This window comes from Bidens hawaiensis, unplaced genomic scaffold, assembly GCF_021521415.1.
Source record: "Bidens hawaiensis isolate Kalapana, Puna unplaced genomic scaffold, B.hawaiensis_p1.1 tig00007241_1, whole genome shotgun sequence".
Classification (NCBI taxonomy): Eukaryota; Viridiplantae; Streptophyta; class Magnoliopsida; order Asterales; family Asteraceae; genus Bidens; species Bidens hawaiensis.
This window is the reverse complement of record NW_027491498.1, coordinates 624,464-644,622: the sequence shown is the minus strand read 5'-3', so window position 1 is coordinate 644,622 and position 20,159 is coordinate 624,464. Positions and strand designations below refer to the sequence as shown.

The 20,159-nt window shown below is 36.5% G+C and overlaps 1 protein-coding gene across 2 annotated transcripts; it reads right to left on the bottom strand.

Moving 5' to 3' along the window:
* Window positions 1-986: 986 nt before the first annotated feature.
* Window positions 987-9,471, bottom strand: LOC143634776 (clathrin interactor EPSIN 1-like). 2 transcript variants are annotated; one of them, XM_077102773.1, is made up of 10 exons: window positions 9,353-9,471; window positions 9,200-9,251; window positions 7,788-7,867; window positions 7,535-7,697; window positions 7,291-7,436; window positions 6,109-6,354; window positions 3,242-3,399; window positions 2,984-3,162; window positions 2,525-2,903; window positions 987-1,507 (listed from the first exon to the last, which is right to left on the bottom strand). In XM_077102773.1, exons 1-10 carry the CDS (start codon window positions 9,391-9,393, stop codon window positions 1,281-1,283), a joined length of 1,671 nt encoding a protein of 556 aa, XP_076958888.1. In that variant the 5' UTR covers window positions 9,394-9,471; the 3' UTR covers window positions 987-1,280. The 2 variants fall into 2 exon arrangements, with proteins under 2 accessions (XP_076958888.1, XP_076958887.1); XM_077102772.1 differs by having other exon boundaries at window positions 988-1,507; window positions 2,984-3,168.
* Window positions 9,472-20,159: the final 10,688 nt, after the last annotated feature.

The window sequence follows — 20,159 nt, the reverse complement described above, 5'->3', positions numbered from 1 at the left end:
GTGTCGTAAGTTGAGTCTAATTAGTTAATTAACGTAATTTATAGAGTCCTATGGGTTCGATATTCCGGACTTACTTAGCTTTAGTACAGTTGATCGGTTCACTTGCCGGTGTTTTGTGTAGTTGAGTCTTAAGTCTAGTTTTTATTACTTGTTTAATTTAGTTAATATTTAATTGACTGTTTTTAGCACATCAGTTGTTTTATATAATATAGCATTCATAAGATGTAATAATTGTTGTATTTTTTTTCTACCATTTTTTATATTTAGATGAAGAATAAACCAAAGGTAACTTTTCCAAAGGGGTTGTCAAGAGCACTTGTCACAAGGGTGTTTTTGAACCATGATTTGGAACATCGTTGTTGCATGATGCGCAAGTTTTTTTGAGTTGGAGGTGAAGAGGAAACTGATTCTGCGGTAGTTCAGGCAGATCCCAAAGCAGAACTGTTCGCATAGTTGTGAATTTGTGGTTAGTTTGTGAGGGAATACGACTGGTGAAGAAGAAGAAAACTTATTAGGATGGTTTAAATGTAATTGCGAGAGGGTGGTTGAAATACGAACAAAGGTTGTAACCACAAAGAAATCTGACATCAGGTAGGACACCCGCCGCAACGCGCGGGCTCTTCTATTAGTATATATGTAAGACTCATAAAGTCCTATTTACATAATTCGTTCAAATATGCATAGATTTGACCTTATGACAATATATTCACTAAATGACTATTTATATCCTATTAAACCTATTTACATAATTCGTTTATAGGCACCCTTTCGTTCATAAAGTTGCACAACGGACCAACGGAGTGGGTATTCACTCTACTCAGCTTTTCATTCTTATATTCGGTTTAGTTTTGCAAAGAACCAATCCTTTTTACTTTGATCCAAACCCATTGGCTCAGAACCCTTCTTGACCCGATGCCTGGCCCGCCCGTTTTTCCAAGCTTAACCCCCATGACATCTAATACACTATACGATTATATCTATTGTGTTAAATCATATATGCTACAAAAATCTTACCTAACAGGCGGTTAACGACAAACCAATACACCTGAGTGTTTTGCAAGTAAGCAGCATACGAATACAATAATACAATTGTTCGCAGTATACAAATACGGTATGATGGTCCCTCATAAGCATGCAACATCTCCCAAAAAAATATCTCATGAATTGCTACCAAATTTGTAAACTTTAGTAGACATTTTAACACCCACATCAAATGATCTCACACGCGAATCAAACACTTTAAAAGTAGATACATAATATTTCACAAAACAAAGAGAAGTTTACTTTTGGAACGAGCCGTATTGATTTTGGGGGCCACTAAGGCTAGAGAAGAAATCATCCATGTCGGTTGTTGCTGAAGTTGTGAAACCGGTTGACTTACCGAGCCCAGATCCTGAGCCCATGGCCTGGCCCATGAACAAAGAATTTGGAAGCCCTTTGTCTTTCTCTTCAGGCCCAGTAGACAGACCACCAACAATGCCCACGTCAGTTAAGTCTACCTTCTTGGCTGCTCAAATATGAAAATTATACGGTTATCATGAATGGGTCGTTTTAGGGCGGGTCAAATAAAATGTCTCTTGTTGTGTTAAACAGGTCGTGCCAACACAACGCGTTTAACTGAATGTGTCATCAGCTAACACGTACATGTTTAATAAGCGAGGTACAACTTAAAAGTGTGCATGAAACCGAAAAACCTAACCCAAACAAAATCGATGGTTTGGTTTTATGTTTTCGTAAAATATAAATTTTCGGCTCAGTTTTGCAAGTAACTTAAACCGAAAAACCAAACCAAATGTAGGAATTTTCAATCTATATTTGAATGTTGAGTAATTTATAAGAATTTAATATATGGTATAACCCAAATGTATAATAAACAATTAATAATTTATTAATAAAAAGATTGGCCTAGATTCATTATTTTAGGCCAGTTTTTTTCCCCAAAAAGTTTTGAGCCCAAATGATAAAACTAAAAAACGAAACCAACCGGTTTTCAAAAACTTGAAACTGAATTTTTGGTTCTCGGTTCGGTTTTAGCCCAAAACCGATCCAAACCAACCGATGCACCCCGGAAGTTACATGACGGGACACATTTAATGATTAAATGCAAGTATGTACCAGTTCATTAACACAAATGACACGACATGTTTAACGATTTTATACAAACAGTTTAATAACACAAAACTACATGTTTGACACGACTATTGACATGTTTCACTAAGCACTGTTTAGAAATAATACCTTATTAACCCAATAAGTTAAAATTTACCAAAACCACAATCCATATTTAATTATAGCATATTTTACTATTAATAAAACTAAGTCATCATGATAAACAGGTTACAACAGTGTCTCGTCGACCAGTTAGCCTATTTAACACAATAACTTAAGCACGTTATGCATGTCATAAACAATTTAACCAAGTTGAATACGTCTAAACACGTCTTGATCGTTTTGACCTGTTTACAACTCAACCCGTTTTAACTTTGTGCCGTGTTAACAAGTCTGAAAAGAAAGAGTGACTTACGTCCAGTTATATTGAGATCAATTAGCCCACGGCTCAAAGAATCAGCCCAGACTCCAGATTTGACTTGAAACCCATCCTTCTTTAATGGCGGTGCTGCGGTTTTAGAGTTTTGAGTGTTTAAACCGCTGCTATCCATGAAGCTCTGTGTGGGCTCAGTAGGTACCGAACCAGCATTGGAAGAAAACGAACCAAAAAAGTCCGGGTTATCAAAATTGGTCAATGGAACAGCCGCAAATGGGTCAACTGTTTGTGTTGACGTTGTCTTTGACTCCAAAGGTTTGACCTCAGGTTCCACGACTTGTTCAGGAACCGCAAAAAAGTCAACAGTTGAAGAAGCTGCAAAACTTGCTGGTGCAGAAGCAAATAGATCAACTTTATTCTGCTGAAAATGCCAAAACTTTTATATCATTAAGTGTACAAGTAAAAAAACAATTACTTTTGTATGAGTTTTGACTTCACCTCAGATCCAGATGTTCCATTAGTTGGTGCTGATACAAAAGCAGCATCAGCAAATAAGTCAACTTCTTCTGAGATATTATTTCCATTGGAGCTTTGTGTGGGGCCTGATGTTGGTACATCTAAAAGGTCACCGATTAAACTTTCACCGAACAAGTCCACCTGTGGAGTGCTTACAGTAGCTGCCTCTGCCAAACACCCAAACATTAGTCCAAACAACATAGTATAAACCAAATTCAAACATCATAGTAAGAAACTTACTTGCAGTTGATGTTCCTCGAGGGTCAAAATCATCAAAATCATCATCATTGTTATTTGAAGGTGCACTTGTGGTTTGTGATGAAATTGAGGAATATTTATCAGAAGCACTCTTTGTTGATGGTTTTGATGCGCCAGTAGTTGTAGAGTCTTGAACGGCGCTGTGATCACTCTTTCAATGTTAGTAACACCAAAAAATAAGGTCTGTAAACAAAGTGAACAAACACGAACTAAACATGTTTATGTTCATTTGTTTAGCTTTGATCCAAAGATGTTCATTAAACGAATGTTGTTTTCTTGTACGTTTGTTAATAAAATGAACATGTCCGTGTCCGTTTATGTTCGTTCATTAACAGTATAAATGAAAGTACACGAACAAACATAAATGAACATAGATAAACAAACATAACTGACCATAGATGAACAAACATAACTGAGCTAATTAAAAGTAATTGTGAAAAACAGTGACCTGGGCTTAAAAAGTTATTAAATCCTAGATAACGGTAATGGGCCTAAAAGTTTTATATTAATGTATTGATGAACATAAATGAGCGAAATTAAACAGATATATATAACAAACATAAATGAACGCCACTGCACAAACATAAACAAATTTAAATGAGCAAACATAAACGAGCCTAACAACAAACCAATTCTATTCCCCCTTTCCCAAGCCACTATTCCTCTTTATTTATAAAGGTAAAAGTTACATATACCCCCTCCCACAATTGCAAAATACTATTAGACTCAAAACCTAACATACGATTCCTATCAATACTCCCCCCATAACACAAGCCTTGTCCTCAAGGCTTGGTAGAAGACCCCGACACGGAGCAAAAACCCCCATTCGGTTGGAAATCATCCATATGTTCCAACTGAAAATGCAGCCCCTCGAATCCATCTGGTTCATCATCGCCGAGCAACATCACACAAAGTCTACCATCGGGACATTTATGAGTTGGACTATAGAGATGTCCACACTTGTAGCATTGACCCTTATTCCGACGTTCCTCCCACTCGGTGCGAGATAAGGAACGCACACCGCGATCACTTTGACCCGCTTGGCCACTTGCAAAATTCAAAGGGGAGTTTCCAGCAGTTTTAGACTTCGACGTACCCTCAAGACGGTGCCCGAACCCGTAGCACAATAATCCCGGCTGTTGAAAATAGCGAAAACGAGACGACAACATAGGAGAATCTAATGGTCGAAGCATCAACTCAACATCCTTAGCCAATGACATCGCATCAATACATGAGGTTGGGCGATGTAAACGAACCCTCTGTTTGACATCATCTTTCAATCCCGCAAGAAAATAACCAATAACTTGAGGCTCGGGTAAACGAGGAACCAAAGACAACAAAATACTCGAAATCATCAATAAAGTCAAAAATTGAATCAAATTGTTTAATAGTTGCCAATTGTTCATACGGCATCTGAATCGTAAGACCACTTAACCTTTGCAACATCCACGAAAGAGATGGTCGAACCTGAGTGAGGACCGTAAACCAGTGATGAGCAACACCGATCATACTCACTCGAGCAAGCTGTAAACGAGAAGCATCCAGAGTCTGATTGAGAAAGAAAAACAGATTCGCCTTTTGGATCCAGCCTTGAGGATCGAAACCAGAAAACTCGGGTAATTTGACCTTCACAGCCCAGGGTAAACCAGATGAAGGATCAGAAGGGTCAAATTTGGGCCCGGACAGCGAGAATACCAAACCTGAGGATCCCGATCCAGAAAAATCGTCAAGAGGTTGCTTCTCCTGTGATTTCATCCATGCTAAAACAGCTTTGCGGAATTCAGCGGATTCCGCACGATCGGCATTCAATACCGAAAAAGATGCCTTGATCTCGGTAACATCAGATTGGAGTTGAAGAATTTGTTGTTCGTATCTAATCGAAAGGTGTGATTCACCATGATGAAATCAGAAATTGAAGAAATTAAAATAGATAAAGGAATTTGGAGATAGATCTTAAATAGAGATGTAATTGATTGAAACCCTAGATAGATCTGACTGAATCAGTGAATCAATAGATCTGGTTGAATTGAGAAACGAGCGGAGCGGTGGTAGAGTAGAAGTAGCAGGTCGGACCAATGATAGGGTTTTGGTATGTTAATAACAACGATGGTGAAAATCAAAAGATAATATTTGTATTAAATTGAAAGATTTGATCACAAGGATCTTACAAGGATAATAACCACAAGTGGTCCCGGGCTATGCCCTTCTCATGCACATGGCAATGAGCCTAACAACTAACCAATTCTATTCCCCCTTTCCCATGCCACTATTCCTCTTTATTTATAAAGATAAAAGTTACATATACCCCCTCCCACAATTGCAAAATACTATTAGAGTCAAAACCTAACATACGATTCCTATCACATAAACGAGCATTCATGAACATAAATGAACGAACAAGATACACATTCATGTTCGTTCGTTTAACTAAATGAACCCAAAATTTTATACAAGTTCGTTCGTTCGTTTATTAAATAAACAATCACAACTGAACTTCCCGCCAAACGGTTCACTGAACGTTAAATTCATTTACAGGCCTACCAAAAATATTATCATTCAATTATAGTATTGTTAGACCAAAGACTGATCACTTGACTTTATTTTTCAAATAAATTAAACATGTATACATATTTTCGGTTTCCAAAAACTACCATTCCATCATTCCAGTAACACAAGTTAGCATGACCATTTTCTGATGGTTAAATCTTTTACATATTTAAAAAAGGTACAATAAATCACATCATAACGTGTCTAATATCTTTCTTTACTTTTGTATCAGTAACACCAACATTTAACATATAGAACCTCTGCAGTGAAAATAAATTGCAACGCGAGTAAAAAGATCAAACCTTCCATAACGAGACGAGCCTTTTTTTAACGAGCTCCCGCTACTAACGTCTTTGCGTGGCTTAAATTTACCCGGTTCAAACCTATCTTCATTTGATTGGTCTCTTTCCTTAAAACTATCTTTATATGTATCATTGTCTCTTGAACTACCATATCCACCATATGGATCACTTTTAAAGCTGCTGCTGCTCATTGATGTTGCTGAGCCTGATTTAAATGTAATTCCAGTTGATGATAATCCAACATATCTAATAATAAATAATCAAATAACATAGTTTAAATGTTTAATCACATAAGTGTTGTATGAATTACAATTAAAAAGAAAAGAGAAATTGTTTCATTTTCTAGGGACTGTGGGCCTGTAAAAGAGCCAGGTGAACACCAAAACGGATGCGTCTGAATTTTGAAAAAAGAGTGGCCGCGAACTAAACGGAAGGGGTTTTCTTGCTCGTATTTGTCTGTTAAGAAAACGACTGTGTTCATCCTTGTGTTATATCCTTTCATAATGGTAAAAAGTTATAAACGAACAGTTCACAAACAAACACAAGTGGGACATGATAGTCTTTTCTTTTTAACTTTAACCAACAATTTTTATCCGACGTAAACACTTAAACGAACAAAGTTTTCTTGTTCGTTACAAAAATAAATGAGTTCATCTTCGTTTATGTCTGTTTGTTAGTAGTTTAAACAAAAGGTTCATAAACAAACACAAACGGGGCATGCTCGTCTTCATATTTCTAACTTTAACCAAAAAACAACGCACGAGAACAATTAAACGAGCAGAGTTTTCATGTTGTTGTACGTTCATTAAAAAAATGAATGCGTTTATCTTCGCTTATGTTTATACTTAATAGTATAAACAAACGGTTCACGAACATAAACGAACATAACTGAACATAACTCAGAAACATCATCAATTAAAGAAAACATGAGAATCAATTTGTTCAGCCTTATACTAATACTAGACTAAAATCTAAATTGTAATGGGCCTATAAAAATTTAAATGAGTGTGTAAACAAATGAACTAAAACATACGTAAACTAAACGAAAATGAACGAACATGCTTTAATGTTCGTTCGTTTAACTAAAAGAACAAAAACTTATGTTCATGTTCGTTTATTGAATAAACGAAAGGTTCACTAAACATTTGTTCATTATAGGCCTAAACAGAGATTGTGACTTACTTTTCACGATTAGCAGCAGCTTTGTTTCTAGTTGCTTGAATTTTCTCTTTATCGTTCAGCAATGACACTATGTTCTCAACTTTTTTCCTCACGTTGATCCCACTGTCTTTTCCATTCGGCTCAACGTACTCGAAACACGCAAGTGACTTTATGATAGTAAGAATGTGATAAAATCAGTTACTAACAAAATATCACAAAATGATGAAAATGATTAAAAAAAATCTAGAACTGAAAGAAGACGTACAGAGATTTGGAAAGTGTGTTCTATGATGTCATCGACGGCCCGTTCAGACCCATTTGCCACCAAGTACTCTATCACAGCTAATGCCTTATACACATGGCGCCAATTGCGGTCTGTTTCGGTTAATCGGGCCCACAGGACATTCATAACCATTTGACATTCAGAGCTGGAATACATATTGAAGCAAAAGTAACAAGATTCAGTGAGGTGTTGTAGAAAGGAGAGTTTATTATGCTAGAAGGTAATAAAGATTTACAATTTCTTAGTTGCTTGTGCGATCTCTGCTAATGCGGTACCATGTGGACCCCATGGTTCGTCATCAGTAGCATCTAATACCTGTTTCAGTATCACTAAAGTTAAGCAAATGAATAGATCTAGAACAGCTATCTAATCATCATTAAGTTCACAGATTCTGTAGTTAGGCCTGTAAACAAACCGAATGTTCAGTGAACCATTCAGCAGGAAGTTCGTTTATTTAGCGAACATGAACAGAAAATGTTGTTCGTTTAACTGAATGAACGAGCATGAACAAACGTTGGTTCGTTCATTTATGTTCATGAATGTTCTTTCATGTTTCTTCATTTACGTTCGGTTATGTTTGTTTACTTACATTCGTTTACACTTGTTATGTTTGGTCATTTACATTAGTTCGTTTATGTGCGTGTATCTGGTTATTTTTTGCGATATTAGCTGGCCTGCCATGTATTAACTACCAAGTTGAATGAACGAACAAGAGCACTCTCATTTTGCTAGTTAGTTGTTAACTTACATAAATTTACATTCATTTGTGTTCATTAATCTTCGTTCATTTATCTTTGTTTGGAATATATACAATCAAACATAAACGGACACAAAATTGTTCATTTTCTTAACGAATGAACATGAAAAACAAAATCCATTCATTTAAATGTTCATGTTTCAGTTAAATCTAAATACACGAACATAAACAGGGCTCCTTCGTGTTTGTTCGGTTCGTCTACAAGCCTATCTGTAGTTCAATGTAATCTTGAATATAAACAGCAACAAGACCATCCGGTTATCAAAAGGCTTTGGACAAAATCTAATCCACAAAAAACTTATTTTAAAACAGCTTGGTATACCGTTTGGTTAATCCAATGCATAACACCCGATGTATCAAACCATATCATGTAACAACAGATCATGATATTTTGTCAGATTTATACAATAAGAGTTGACATAAGGTCCACAGATCCTTAACATGAAATCTATAGTATAACCTCCATGAATGTGTTTGGAGTTAAGCTAACAGCTTCCTTTTGAAACTAAAAGATATTTTGATAATGAATTTGGAGTTAAGCTAACAGCCTCCATGAATAGTATATATTCATCCATCCTTAAACTCGGAATTGACAACGAATGAAAAGGAGACACATTTTGATAATGAATTTCTAATAAACAAACCATTACCTTCTCAAAATCATAAGTGATACGGAATCGGTTAAAGTAAGATCGATGCTAATCTATTTGTAGTAGTAAACATTGATTAAGTCCCAAATCCTTTTCTCATAATGTTTAAATAAACTCATCATATAAATTTGAATCCAAGTATCCGATTTACCATCAACAAAACCCTAGCGGATGAATACAAACCCTAAATGTTATAATATAACCTATGAAACGATTGCTGAAACAACAGATTGAAATTACCTTCTGTTCGATCTCAGGAACCTTCAATACTTTCAAATTCACCTCTCGTTTTCTGAAATTAGAAGAATCAATGCAAGGTATAATAATAATAATAATAATAATAATAATAATAATAATTTGGGGAAAATGAAAATGGAAATGGAAATAGCTTACATCTCACGCACGGTCTGGTCGATGACCTTCATGAAATCCATATTGGAATAGAATAGATGAATGAAGAAGAATTGGGATTTGATGATCGAACCAGAATGAATGAATCTGCAATCAATCAATCAATCAATTGTTGGGGTTTGAGAGGAGAAGATATTATAGATCTATATTAGGAAATATTATTATATTATTATTTTATTTATTTTTTATTTTTTTTTAAGAAAACCATATATCTTCCATTTCTATAAAACATTTATAATAAAGTTACAGACAAACGGGCAACAAGCTGTGTCGTTACCCCATTTTGAATAGCAAAGCCAATCCTAGAAACCTTTATAAATAAAATCAAAATGAAATTTAATAACTAGATACAGCTATTCAAAAAGCTTGTGGTTCGGAGTTTGCTTGGATTTAACTTGGAAAAAGCTCAGTCAATTTGGCTTGGTTTGAAAATAAGCTTAGCTCAGCTCAATTCGTAACGAGCTGGATTGGCTTGGTTAGGCTCAGTTCAACTCTGATTTTCGGTTTTTAATATACTTTATCTTTATATACATAAAATATATATTTGTTTTTAATTACACTGTAATGACTAGTTGACCTCGTTTTTCTCTCACGAACCCCTGACTAGTTAACGAGTCTTTCTCTCTCAAACCTTTGTCGATAAATTTGGAGCCCTAATGTTTCATTCTTCGTATTCTTCTTCCACATAATCGAGGTTGCAAACATACGATCGATCTGAAGTGTGATGCACTTGTGATGCAACGACTTGCTACCAGATTTCCATGACCGAATCAAACCCGTGTCGGCGATTCTTGTGTTGTGTAAGTGTAAAATTAGTTCAATTTTATGATTATTGGATTGTGTAAATTCAATTTTAGGTTAATATTGTGTATGTTAAGATAATTAGTGTTAGTTCAATTTTAGGACTATTGTAGATTGATAATGTGTTCATATGTTGAATTCATTACATAAGAGAAGTTGTGGATGGCTAAAGTGGGCTGAAATCCCAGTTGTCCCAATTGTGAAAAGGTAATCCATGTTATGATGAAGATGATGAGCAAGAAAGATAAGTTTGCGATAATGAAAACCAAAAAAGTAACAACATTGAAGATTGTGTTAGGAGTTAGTTATTTGTTGTTCTTTGTGTGTGTGTGTTTGTGTTTTTTTATTATAGTTTACGATAGATCTTTATATTTTGGTGTTTAATCTATTTACATGATTTGTTTTGCACGATAACAATCATGTTACAACCATGATGAACTTGTTGAGATTGAGAATAATGCAGGGCAGGTGGAAAAGCATGTTGGTAAGATTGACAATGAAGTTGGTTTATTGAAAGAAAGTTGTTAATGTTGACAATTGGAAGAACATGAATTGTTGGTCTACATAGTGCAAGAAGATGAACTATTCATACCAAATCAAGAATATGAAATGGAATCAGGCCATGATTATGATCGTGAAGTTTTGAAAGATGCTTATGATTGATTATACATGAAACCGGAGAAAGATTGCTATCATGATCCGTATAAATGTGAGCACGATTGAGACTCTGACTGGTCAAATGATGATTGTCATTGGAAGTAACCGAGAAGTTGATTTGTAGTAATGTTTGAATTGATTTGTATTGTAATGTTCGACTTGGAATTTGATGATTTAATAAAACTGTTTAGATGATGCTTATGATATGTGTTATCTTGTTTGTCAAGCCATGAAAGTGCATAGCATAGCATCAAATTCTAAGACATTTAAAATGCAAAACTAAAACAACATAACATACCACTTCAACTGTCATGCCATTTAAATTGTCCAACATCAAACCTTTATAGCATCAAACATTCTTAACACACTTATGTACATAAAATTATACATCTTTTTAGCATTAAATAACCTCTAAAAATTGCAAATTCTATCAAATAACACAGCACATAAGACTACTTATCATAATAAAATGTAATTTCAGGTGAAACCAAGTCCCAAATGAAGAAATAAGCGAAAAGACGAAGAAAAACGGAAGAAAACACAAGAAAAGCAAGAAACACGCCCCTATGACTCAAGAAACACGCCCCCGTGCTTATGAACACCAGAAAAGACAAAAAAAACTACAAGAAAAGACAAAAAACTGAGAACAAAAATACGAGGTCGTGCCCCTTGCCCACGGGGCCGTGGTCAGACATAAGAAACGACAAAACAAATCCGGCACATGTCATAATAAAACACGGGGGCGTGCCTACGTAAGCACGGGGCCGTGCCCCTCACTCCAAATTGCCTATAAATAGTAGCTCATGTTGCACTCATTTGGTGTGCCTTGAAAAGAGTTCTTTCCGGTTTTCAATTATAAAAACACCCACTAACACTCATATTGAAGATCTAGTGAAGAGTTTGAAGGCTTGGAGACCATCATCATCAACCATCATCATCATCCATCATCATCATCATTAAGAAGGAAGATTCATCCACATTTGGTTAGATTGTTCTAGTTTAATCATGTGTTTGTTATCATCATCCATTCTAATGTTCATAACTATGCTCATTATGAGCTAAACTCCATTTACCATCTAAATCTATGAAGAAGCTTTGTTTTACTTTATAATTATATAAAATATGTGGTTTAGTCTAGTAAAGTACATGGTTATCTTGCAATTATCTTTTGATGAGAAATGTTTCACCATCTTAAATCAACAATTCAAAGTTGGTGATTGTCAATTCTATTGGCAATCATTCATGATCGATTTATGTTCTTGAAAGATAGAAATACTTTGATAAATTATCGAAACATGGATCCTTATATTGTATTTAGAAATGATGAGATATAAGTTCTGATCTATTTCTCTAAGTCTTGGTAATCCTAAAATGGCTTTGCTTAGGATATCATGCTAGTTAAAGAAATCATATGTTAATGGAATGTGTAAGTATAACCTCCTTAAATCAACCAAGGGGAGGTTGTGTGAGTTAACTACAACCACCCGAATTTGTTAGAATTGGTATTTGAGAAATCGGAGTCAATCCTAATCTTTCTACTTTACGAAACTACTTGCCAACTTAAATTGACATTCTCGAGGTAGCATGACATTAGGAAAGGGTCGACTTTAAAATGCGCATGCTACTCCCTTTTTGTCATAGATGCTCGCTTAGAAATGAGGAGCTATCTATCATATATTATTACGGAAAGTTTTACCACATATTTACGTATTAATTATCAATGATAAAATGGAGTGGATTCTTGATCTTAGATGGTAACCTTCATGTAATTGAATTACTTGTTTAGAATTTCTCGTCATGGTCACCTATATATTATATTTAAGTATTTATATTTTATAAAAGTTCAAAAAAATTAACCTCAAAATGATTAAAACCTCCGATTAAAGTAAAACGGCGATTCATTATTAGAAACATTTGTGTCCACGGATCGATAATTGGTTCTTACCAATACTATTCTACATATACGATAGGTACACTTGCCTATTTTGTGTGTGTTTAGTTGTCGTTGAAATCATTTTTATAAATTTAAAACACAATCTTGTGTAAAAGCTAAATATCCAATCCATCATATTTTACAAGCCACACTCGCACACGCATCAAGTTTTTGGCGTCATTGCCGGGGACACGGTACGTTTCTAAGAACGATCCAAGTTTTAATTTAATCATTGTCTATAATTGTACAATTTTTTCTTAACTTTTATTTTATTTCATTTTTACTAACTATTAAACTATATAATTTTACGGCTAGCCTAACTTTAACCTTTATTTACCTAATATTTACCTTAGCTTAATTAACTTAGACCTTAGTTTAGTTTAGCTTAGCCTAACTTTAGCGTAACTTTAACTAACTGTTACTCTAGTTTTAATGTTTATTTAGTCCCATGTATGTCCTCTACTTTTGAGCCTGAGCTTGTTTCTCCAATTTCTAATCCGGAACGACTCTTCGTCGACGAGCACGTAAACGGACTGCAGAAACTGCCGAAACAATCAAAGACGAGTCAGTAGACGCCACCACATCAGGAGAAAATCAAATAGAAGAAATGATGGCGGCCCAGAACAATGAGCCGAACATGAGCCAATATGCCAAGCCAACTCTCGAAGGCTATGGCAACGGAGTGGCTCCACCCGATATCACCGAACATTTCGAAATCAAATCAAGCACCATTCATATGGTGCAAAATTCAGTTCAATTTCATAGTCTCCTCGACGAAGACCCTCTTTCTCATATATCTCGATTCTTACGCATCTACAGAACCTTTAAAATTCAAAACTTTTCAGAAGATCAGATCGAACTCAAACTCTTTCCGTTCTCTCTAAGGGGTCAAGCCTTAGAATGGATAGAATCTATTTCCTCTGGTTTCATCACTATCTGGGACCAGATGGTTGAACAGTTTCTCCTCAAATATTTTCCGCCTGATAAAACTGCCAAATACCGAGCCAGCATTACCGGATTCCGGACCGATGATGATGAATTGTTACACGCAGCATGGGAGAGGTACAAGAGTCTTCTGAGAAGATGCCCACATCATGGACTGAGCGTATGGTTGCAAGTACAAACTTTCTTTGACGCACAATCCAGTCAAAACAAACAGGCCATCGACCAAATCGCTGGTGGAGACCTAGAATCCAAATCACCTAACGAAGCATTTGAAGTCCTGGAGAAAGCTGCAAAGATGAGTTTCTCCTACAACCCACCAAGATCTACACCTACACATAAAGGAATACACCACGTCGATTCCAACACTCTTGTCACCACACAGCTTGAAGCTCTTTCTATAAAATTCGAACAACTTCAAGCCGAGCTATCAAAAACCTGTAAGGCCCCGTTACTGGTAGCCCTACTTTCGTGTTGGATTTACTCATAAACGCAGTTCTAAATATCAGAGTTAATTAAAACATTTGCGGAATATAAAAGCTTTCATAAAACATTTCATAACAAAACACCTCTTGTCTTAAAACAACATCTTGTCTTTCAAAATAAACAAAACATTAAACTTAAACGTCTTGAGTCTTCCGATGCCAGCCCCTTATTCAGTGCCACGTGTCTCCTCAAGAGAGCTGCCTCATCCTACTCACCTGCGTGCATACTAAAAGTCAGCTACGCTGAGTGAGTTCTAGTTAATCACATAATCATACAATACCTTCTTACATTTCATACTTAACCTCTTAACATTTCTTACATACACACGTAAGTGCATATACTTTCATTCTTACCTTCATACTTCCTTTACATACATAATCATACGTTTTAAAGAGCCTTTCGCCCTATAACCTCACAAATATTATAAGGGTCTGGTCCCTAACATCACAGATATTATAAGGGTCTGGTCCCCAACATCACAGATATTATTAGGGTCTGGTCCCTAACATCACAGATATTATTAGGGTCTGGTCCCTAACATCACAAATATTATTAGGGTCTGGTACCTAACATCACAGATATTATTAGGGTCTGGTCCCTTTGTTTCGTGTAACTGTACCGTACTTGTTCATACATACTTTCCTTGACAATACGTGCAATCTCCGAAGAGCGTTCACGTACCATCATCATAACATACATACATTATGCATACATCATATATTCATACATACATCCTATCTTTCATCATTCTTACCAATCATATCTTAACTACCACCTGACGGTACATGCAATATCCGAAGATCGTTCACGCACCGTCAAACAATCATCATACATAAATCATACAAGGCATACACTTACCACTTAAGATAAGTGTATTAACTATCACATCGAGTATGCACACAGCCCCGAAAACATAACAAGGAAGTGGGGCTAGAAACTCACCTCAATGCGGTTGCATTCACCGTTTACGATTATTCCCTTCTTGAGCTGTGCACGACTAACTGTATAATAATTATACGTTTCAGTAAACTATCACTACACATATCGCCTTTCTAGTTTAATTATTACCCTCAACGAACAGGGGTCTGGGGGCAGCGCCCCTGGCAGCGGGGTTCTAGGGGCGGCAGCCCCTAGCAGGGTCCAAGGGGCAGAGCCCCTGGCTGGGGTTAAGGGTTTATTTTCATTAACTGTCTTATCACATTTTCCATTAGCATTTTGAATCATTGAATAATATGCTACTTAAAAGTTCAAGGGTTTATTTGTAATTAAATCATTCTTTTCCAAGTCCAGGGACCATTCTGTCATTCTGTTAAACTTCTAATTCGTTACTTATCCTTAACGAACTGACTTACCATGACGAACTGGTTCTTGTAACGAATTGGAACCTTTAACGAACGGGACTCTTAACGAATCAGTCCATGTAGCGAACCAGTCCAAGTAGCAAATTGGACCTTCTAATTCGTTATCTACTTTAACGAACTGGTCATAACGAATCAAGGGTGATTCGTCACCCCTTTCCCTTAACGAATTGAACACGAACTGTAATCAGTTCGCTATGTTCCCATGGACGAACTAGCTAGCGAATCACCTTTAATTCGCTATATTCCTGTAGCGAACTAGGGTTAGGTCAGGAATGTCAGAACATTCCCTGACATTCCCCCTTAACCTCGTACCACTTTCCGGCGCCGTCATTGCCGGAAAGCCGCCGGAAAAACGCGATTTCGCCGGAAAAACGGGTTTTAGCTTGTTTTTCACCGTTTTTCGTCCCGTTCAATCCAGATCTGAGCTAGGGTGACTCCTAAGCTCATCATAGGTTCGGTTTATACCCGAATCCACCCGGATCTCGTGACTTAAACGGTTTAACGGTGTCGGCTCGTCGTTTCATGATTATATCTAACGGATTTAAGCTCAAACAATAAAATACTATCATTACCTCGGGTCGGTTCTCGGTTTCCTTCTTGATATCGGTTTAGAGGGAGAGAGAACTAGAGAGAGAATCTTAAGTGTGTGTTTTGGATGGTGTAAGGGATATGTGTAAATGAATTAAATGGAGGATTAAGGGTATATATATTTTTGATCATGGGCTTAAGCCTATGGTCTTTCCTTCATTCCTCCATAACCCAAGTCCATAACCCATATCCATTTACCCAACACAAGTCCATCTCGTATTCTATTCAACTAAACCGATAACGACCCGCTATAAAATAAACGAACTTTATTTTATTAATATAACCGAAAGTAGGATGTTACAAAACCAGACTCACCTGTGACACTTGTGGAGGAAGTCATAAAGCAAGTGACTATAAACAAGTCATTATGGCCATGGAAGAAGTCGATTTCATCGCTCGACAGAACAACGCGTTCAGCAATAACTACAATCTAGGATGGAGAAACCACCGGAATTTCAGTTGGAAAGACAGAGGTAACACTCAAACCCTAACCGGATTCGAAAAGAAACCGATGAATCAACCCTTCCAACCAAAACCTCAATTTCAAGATCAAAGTTCCAGTAGCCATCAGAATCTGAGCTACTCGAAAATCGAAGAAATGTTGATCCAAATTATGACCAAAACAATTGAAGCAGAGAAGAAGGCCGACTCAAGAGCTGTTGATATCAGCGGAGTACTGTTAAAACATGAAGCCGACCTAAAAAGTCAACAAGCATTATTACAGAATCTAGAAACTCAAATCGGACAAATTGCCCGACAGTTATCTGAAAGACCACCCGACGCTCTTCCAAGCTACACAATCACCAACCCGAATGCGACAGCTAACGCTGTTACACTCAGAAGCGATACAACACTGTTGCCTCACCCACTTCAGAACCAGTTACGGAAAAGGAATCCCATGATAAAACGCAGGAAAGACTGATTCCAACAGGCACCGTACAACCCAAGGAGACAGTCCGAACTTATATTCCACCTATTCCTTACCCCGGACGGCTGAAGCAGGAGAGATTGGAAGCTCAGTACGGGAAGTTTTTAGAACTCTTCAAACAACTCCATATCAACATCCCTTTTATCGAAGTCATTGCTCAAATGCCGAAATATGCCAAGTTTCTCAAAGAAGTGCTAACCAACAAAAGGAAGCTGGAGGAGCTCTCGCATGTCACCCTAAGTGAAGAATGTTCAGAAGTCCCCCGAAACACGCTGCCACCAAAAATGACCGATCCATGGAGCTTTACTATCCCTTGTCTTATAGGAAATTTGTATGTTAGCATTACCCTGGCTGACCTAGGAGCTAGCATTAATTTAATGCCTTATGCGGTCTTTACAAAACTAGAGATAAGAGAACCAAAGCCCACCCGCATGAGCATTCAGTTAGCTGACCGATCTATTAAATATCCTCGGGGCATTGTTGAAAACATGCTTGTCAAGATTGACATGTTTGTTTTCCCAGTAGATTTTGTAATTCTAGACATGGAGGAAGACAAAAGTGTACCTCTGATTCTATGAAGACCCTTCTTAGCCACTGCAAAGGCTATTATTGACGTTTGCACCAGCAAACTCACTCTCAGGGTCAATGATGAGGCAATCACTTTTGACATAGGAAAATCTATGCAATATCCGCAACATCATGATGACACATTATATTGTGTCGACATTATAGATTCCATCGTGAGTTGCTATATGCGAGATTCCTCCATCGATAAACCGCTAGAAACACAAGTCTTAGACAAAACACTCAACATACCCGTTTTAGAAAACGAAAATATCAACGATGACTATCAGGAAGCATCAGAAGTAACATATGAAATCACTAAATGTAATGAAAAATCAAAACCATAAATCGAAGAACCACCAGCCTTAGAGTTAAAAGAACTACCAAACCATCTCGAATACGCCTTTCTAGAAAAAAACTCTCAACTCCCAATAATTATTTCATCTCACATTTCGAAAGAAAAGAAAGAAGAACTCCTTAAAGTTATCAACAGCCATAAGAAGGCTATCGCATGGAAGATCATGGATATCAAGAGCTTCAGTCCTTCGTTGTGTACTCACAAAATTCTCATGGAGGAAGAATACAAACCCGTGGTCCAACATCAAAGACGTCTCAATCCCAACATGCAAGATGTGGTGAAGAAAGAAGCAATCAAACTCCTTGATGCCGGATTAATCTACCCAATCTCATATTCACCTTGGGTTAGTCCCGTTCAGGTAGTACCCCAAGAAGGGAGGAATGATAGTTGTAATTGTAACACCCCGGCTAAAGCGGAATACGCCCGAGTGTAACGTACTGATTACTCAAAACACATGTGACACTATTAAATAACGATATTATCATTAATTAATTTAAACATCAAGTACACAAGTTTGTAACAAGAAATACAAAGAAAATACAAGAACAATTAACAACTTGTCCATTTATTAATATAACCTAAGTCCTAGTGTCTTCTCCGTTTCATCCTCTAATAATTGTACCTGTAACATATATATAAAATAAAGTCAACTAAATGAATAGTTGGTGAGCTTTCACAGTTTGATATACGTACATAAAAATCATACAATTCCATGAACAAGTGTAAATGAGCAAGTAATGTCCTTTCCAACAGGGATTGTGCACAAGCGTACTCAGATAAACGCAAGTAAGGTCCTTTCAGGTTGGGATTGTGCACCAACGTACTCAGATAATGAGGCTCTTTTCCACTCACAACAAATGTATTGAGCGCAAAGGGGGGCGTATGATCATACTATATTGAAGTAATCCATGTGCAAGTAATTTTGAGGAAGTAACAAGTAAACACCCAAGTCCATGTATCGAATTGTAGTTTGTGAATAGAGGATAAACGAAATTGTAATTTTGATACGATATATATGCTACCCCCAAGAGTAATAAAAGAGTAAAAAGGGGGTGTGAGAAACTCACCTTGATGTTGAAGACAAACTTGAAATAAAACCGAAAGTACGTAAATGAAATCGAAGCAATTGAACGTTTCGAACTAGAATTAAAAGAATAAAAAGTAATATTAACTAACGACTTATACAAAGTAGATATTCATACAATCACTATAAGTATGTTCTAAGCGATTCCTATAATCCTTAGTACCCAAACGATCCCACGGATTATTAAAATTTCACCCACCACATATAATACACGTAACATATCATATGTGACAAATTTATTATAATCTATCATATATTATAACATGTGTGACAAGTTTATTATTCTAGTTATCAATAACTAGTTAATCTCACTTAGGTCACCAACGACACCACTGACTCAATGTATGCATAAATGACACTATATGCATGGGAGTTCATTAACTTAGTTAACAGAACTAACTGGGTTTACTGACACAGTCAACAGGATTTAACTGAAAATGCTGGGTGTCACATAGGGGATTAGAAATGTATAATGTATATTTTATTATGGACTTAGATATTATAATATGTTTTTATATAAATATTTATAAATAAAAACATAAAATTTAAAACGGGTCGGATTTTCGGGTTTGAAAAGTAACAAATGTTACAGTAATGAACGAGAAGGACAAGCTAATACCAATGAGGACCATCACAGGCTGGCGAGTTTGCATTGACTACTGGAAACTTAATGACGCCACAAGAAAAGATCATTTTCCACTCCCTTTCATCGATCAAATGCTTGAACGATTATCTGGAAAAATGTTCTATTGTTTTCTTGACAGATTTTCCGGATATTTCTAAATTCCCATTTCTCTTGAAGATCAGGAGAAAACCACTTTTACATGTCCGTATGGAACCTTCGCCTACCGAAGAATGCCATTTGGACTATGTAATGCTCCAGCCACCTTCCAGCGATGCATGGTGGCCATCTTTCACGAAATGATCGAACACTATATGGAAGTATTCATGGACGAATTCTCAGTCTTTGGAGATTCTTTCGATCATTGCTTGAAAAACCTCGACAAAATGTTAGCCAGGTGTGAGGAAGTAAATCTAGTGCTCAACTGGGAAAAATGTCACTTTATGGTTAAAGAAGGCATCGTTC

Excerpts from the sequence above, each read along its gene's own strand:
- LOC143634776 (XM_077102772.1), bottom strand. The coding sequence starts at position 9,393 with ATGGATTTCATGAAGGTCATCGACCAGACCGTGCGTGAGAT. Across the intron at positions 7,437-7,534 it reads AACACACTTTCCAAATCTCT|TCACTTGCGTGTTTCGAGTA; the intron begins GTACGTCTTCTT and ends ACTATCATAAAG. Across the intron at positions 1,508-2,524 it reads TGATCTCAATATAACTGGAC|CCAAGAAGGTAGACTTAACT; the intron begins GTAAGTCACTCT and ends ATATTTGAGCAG.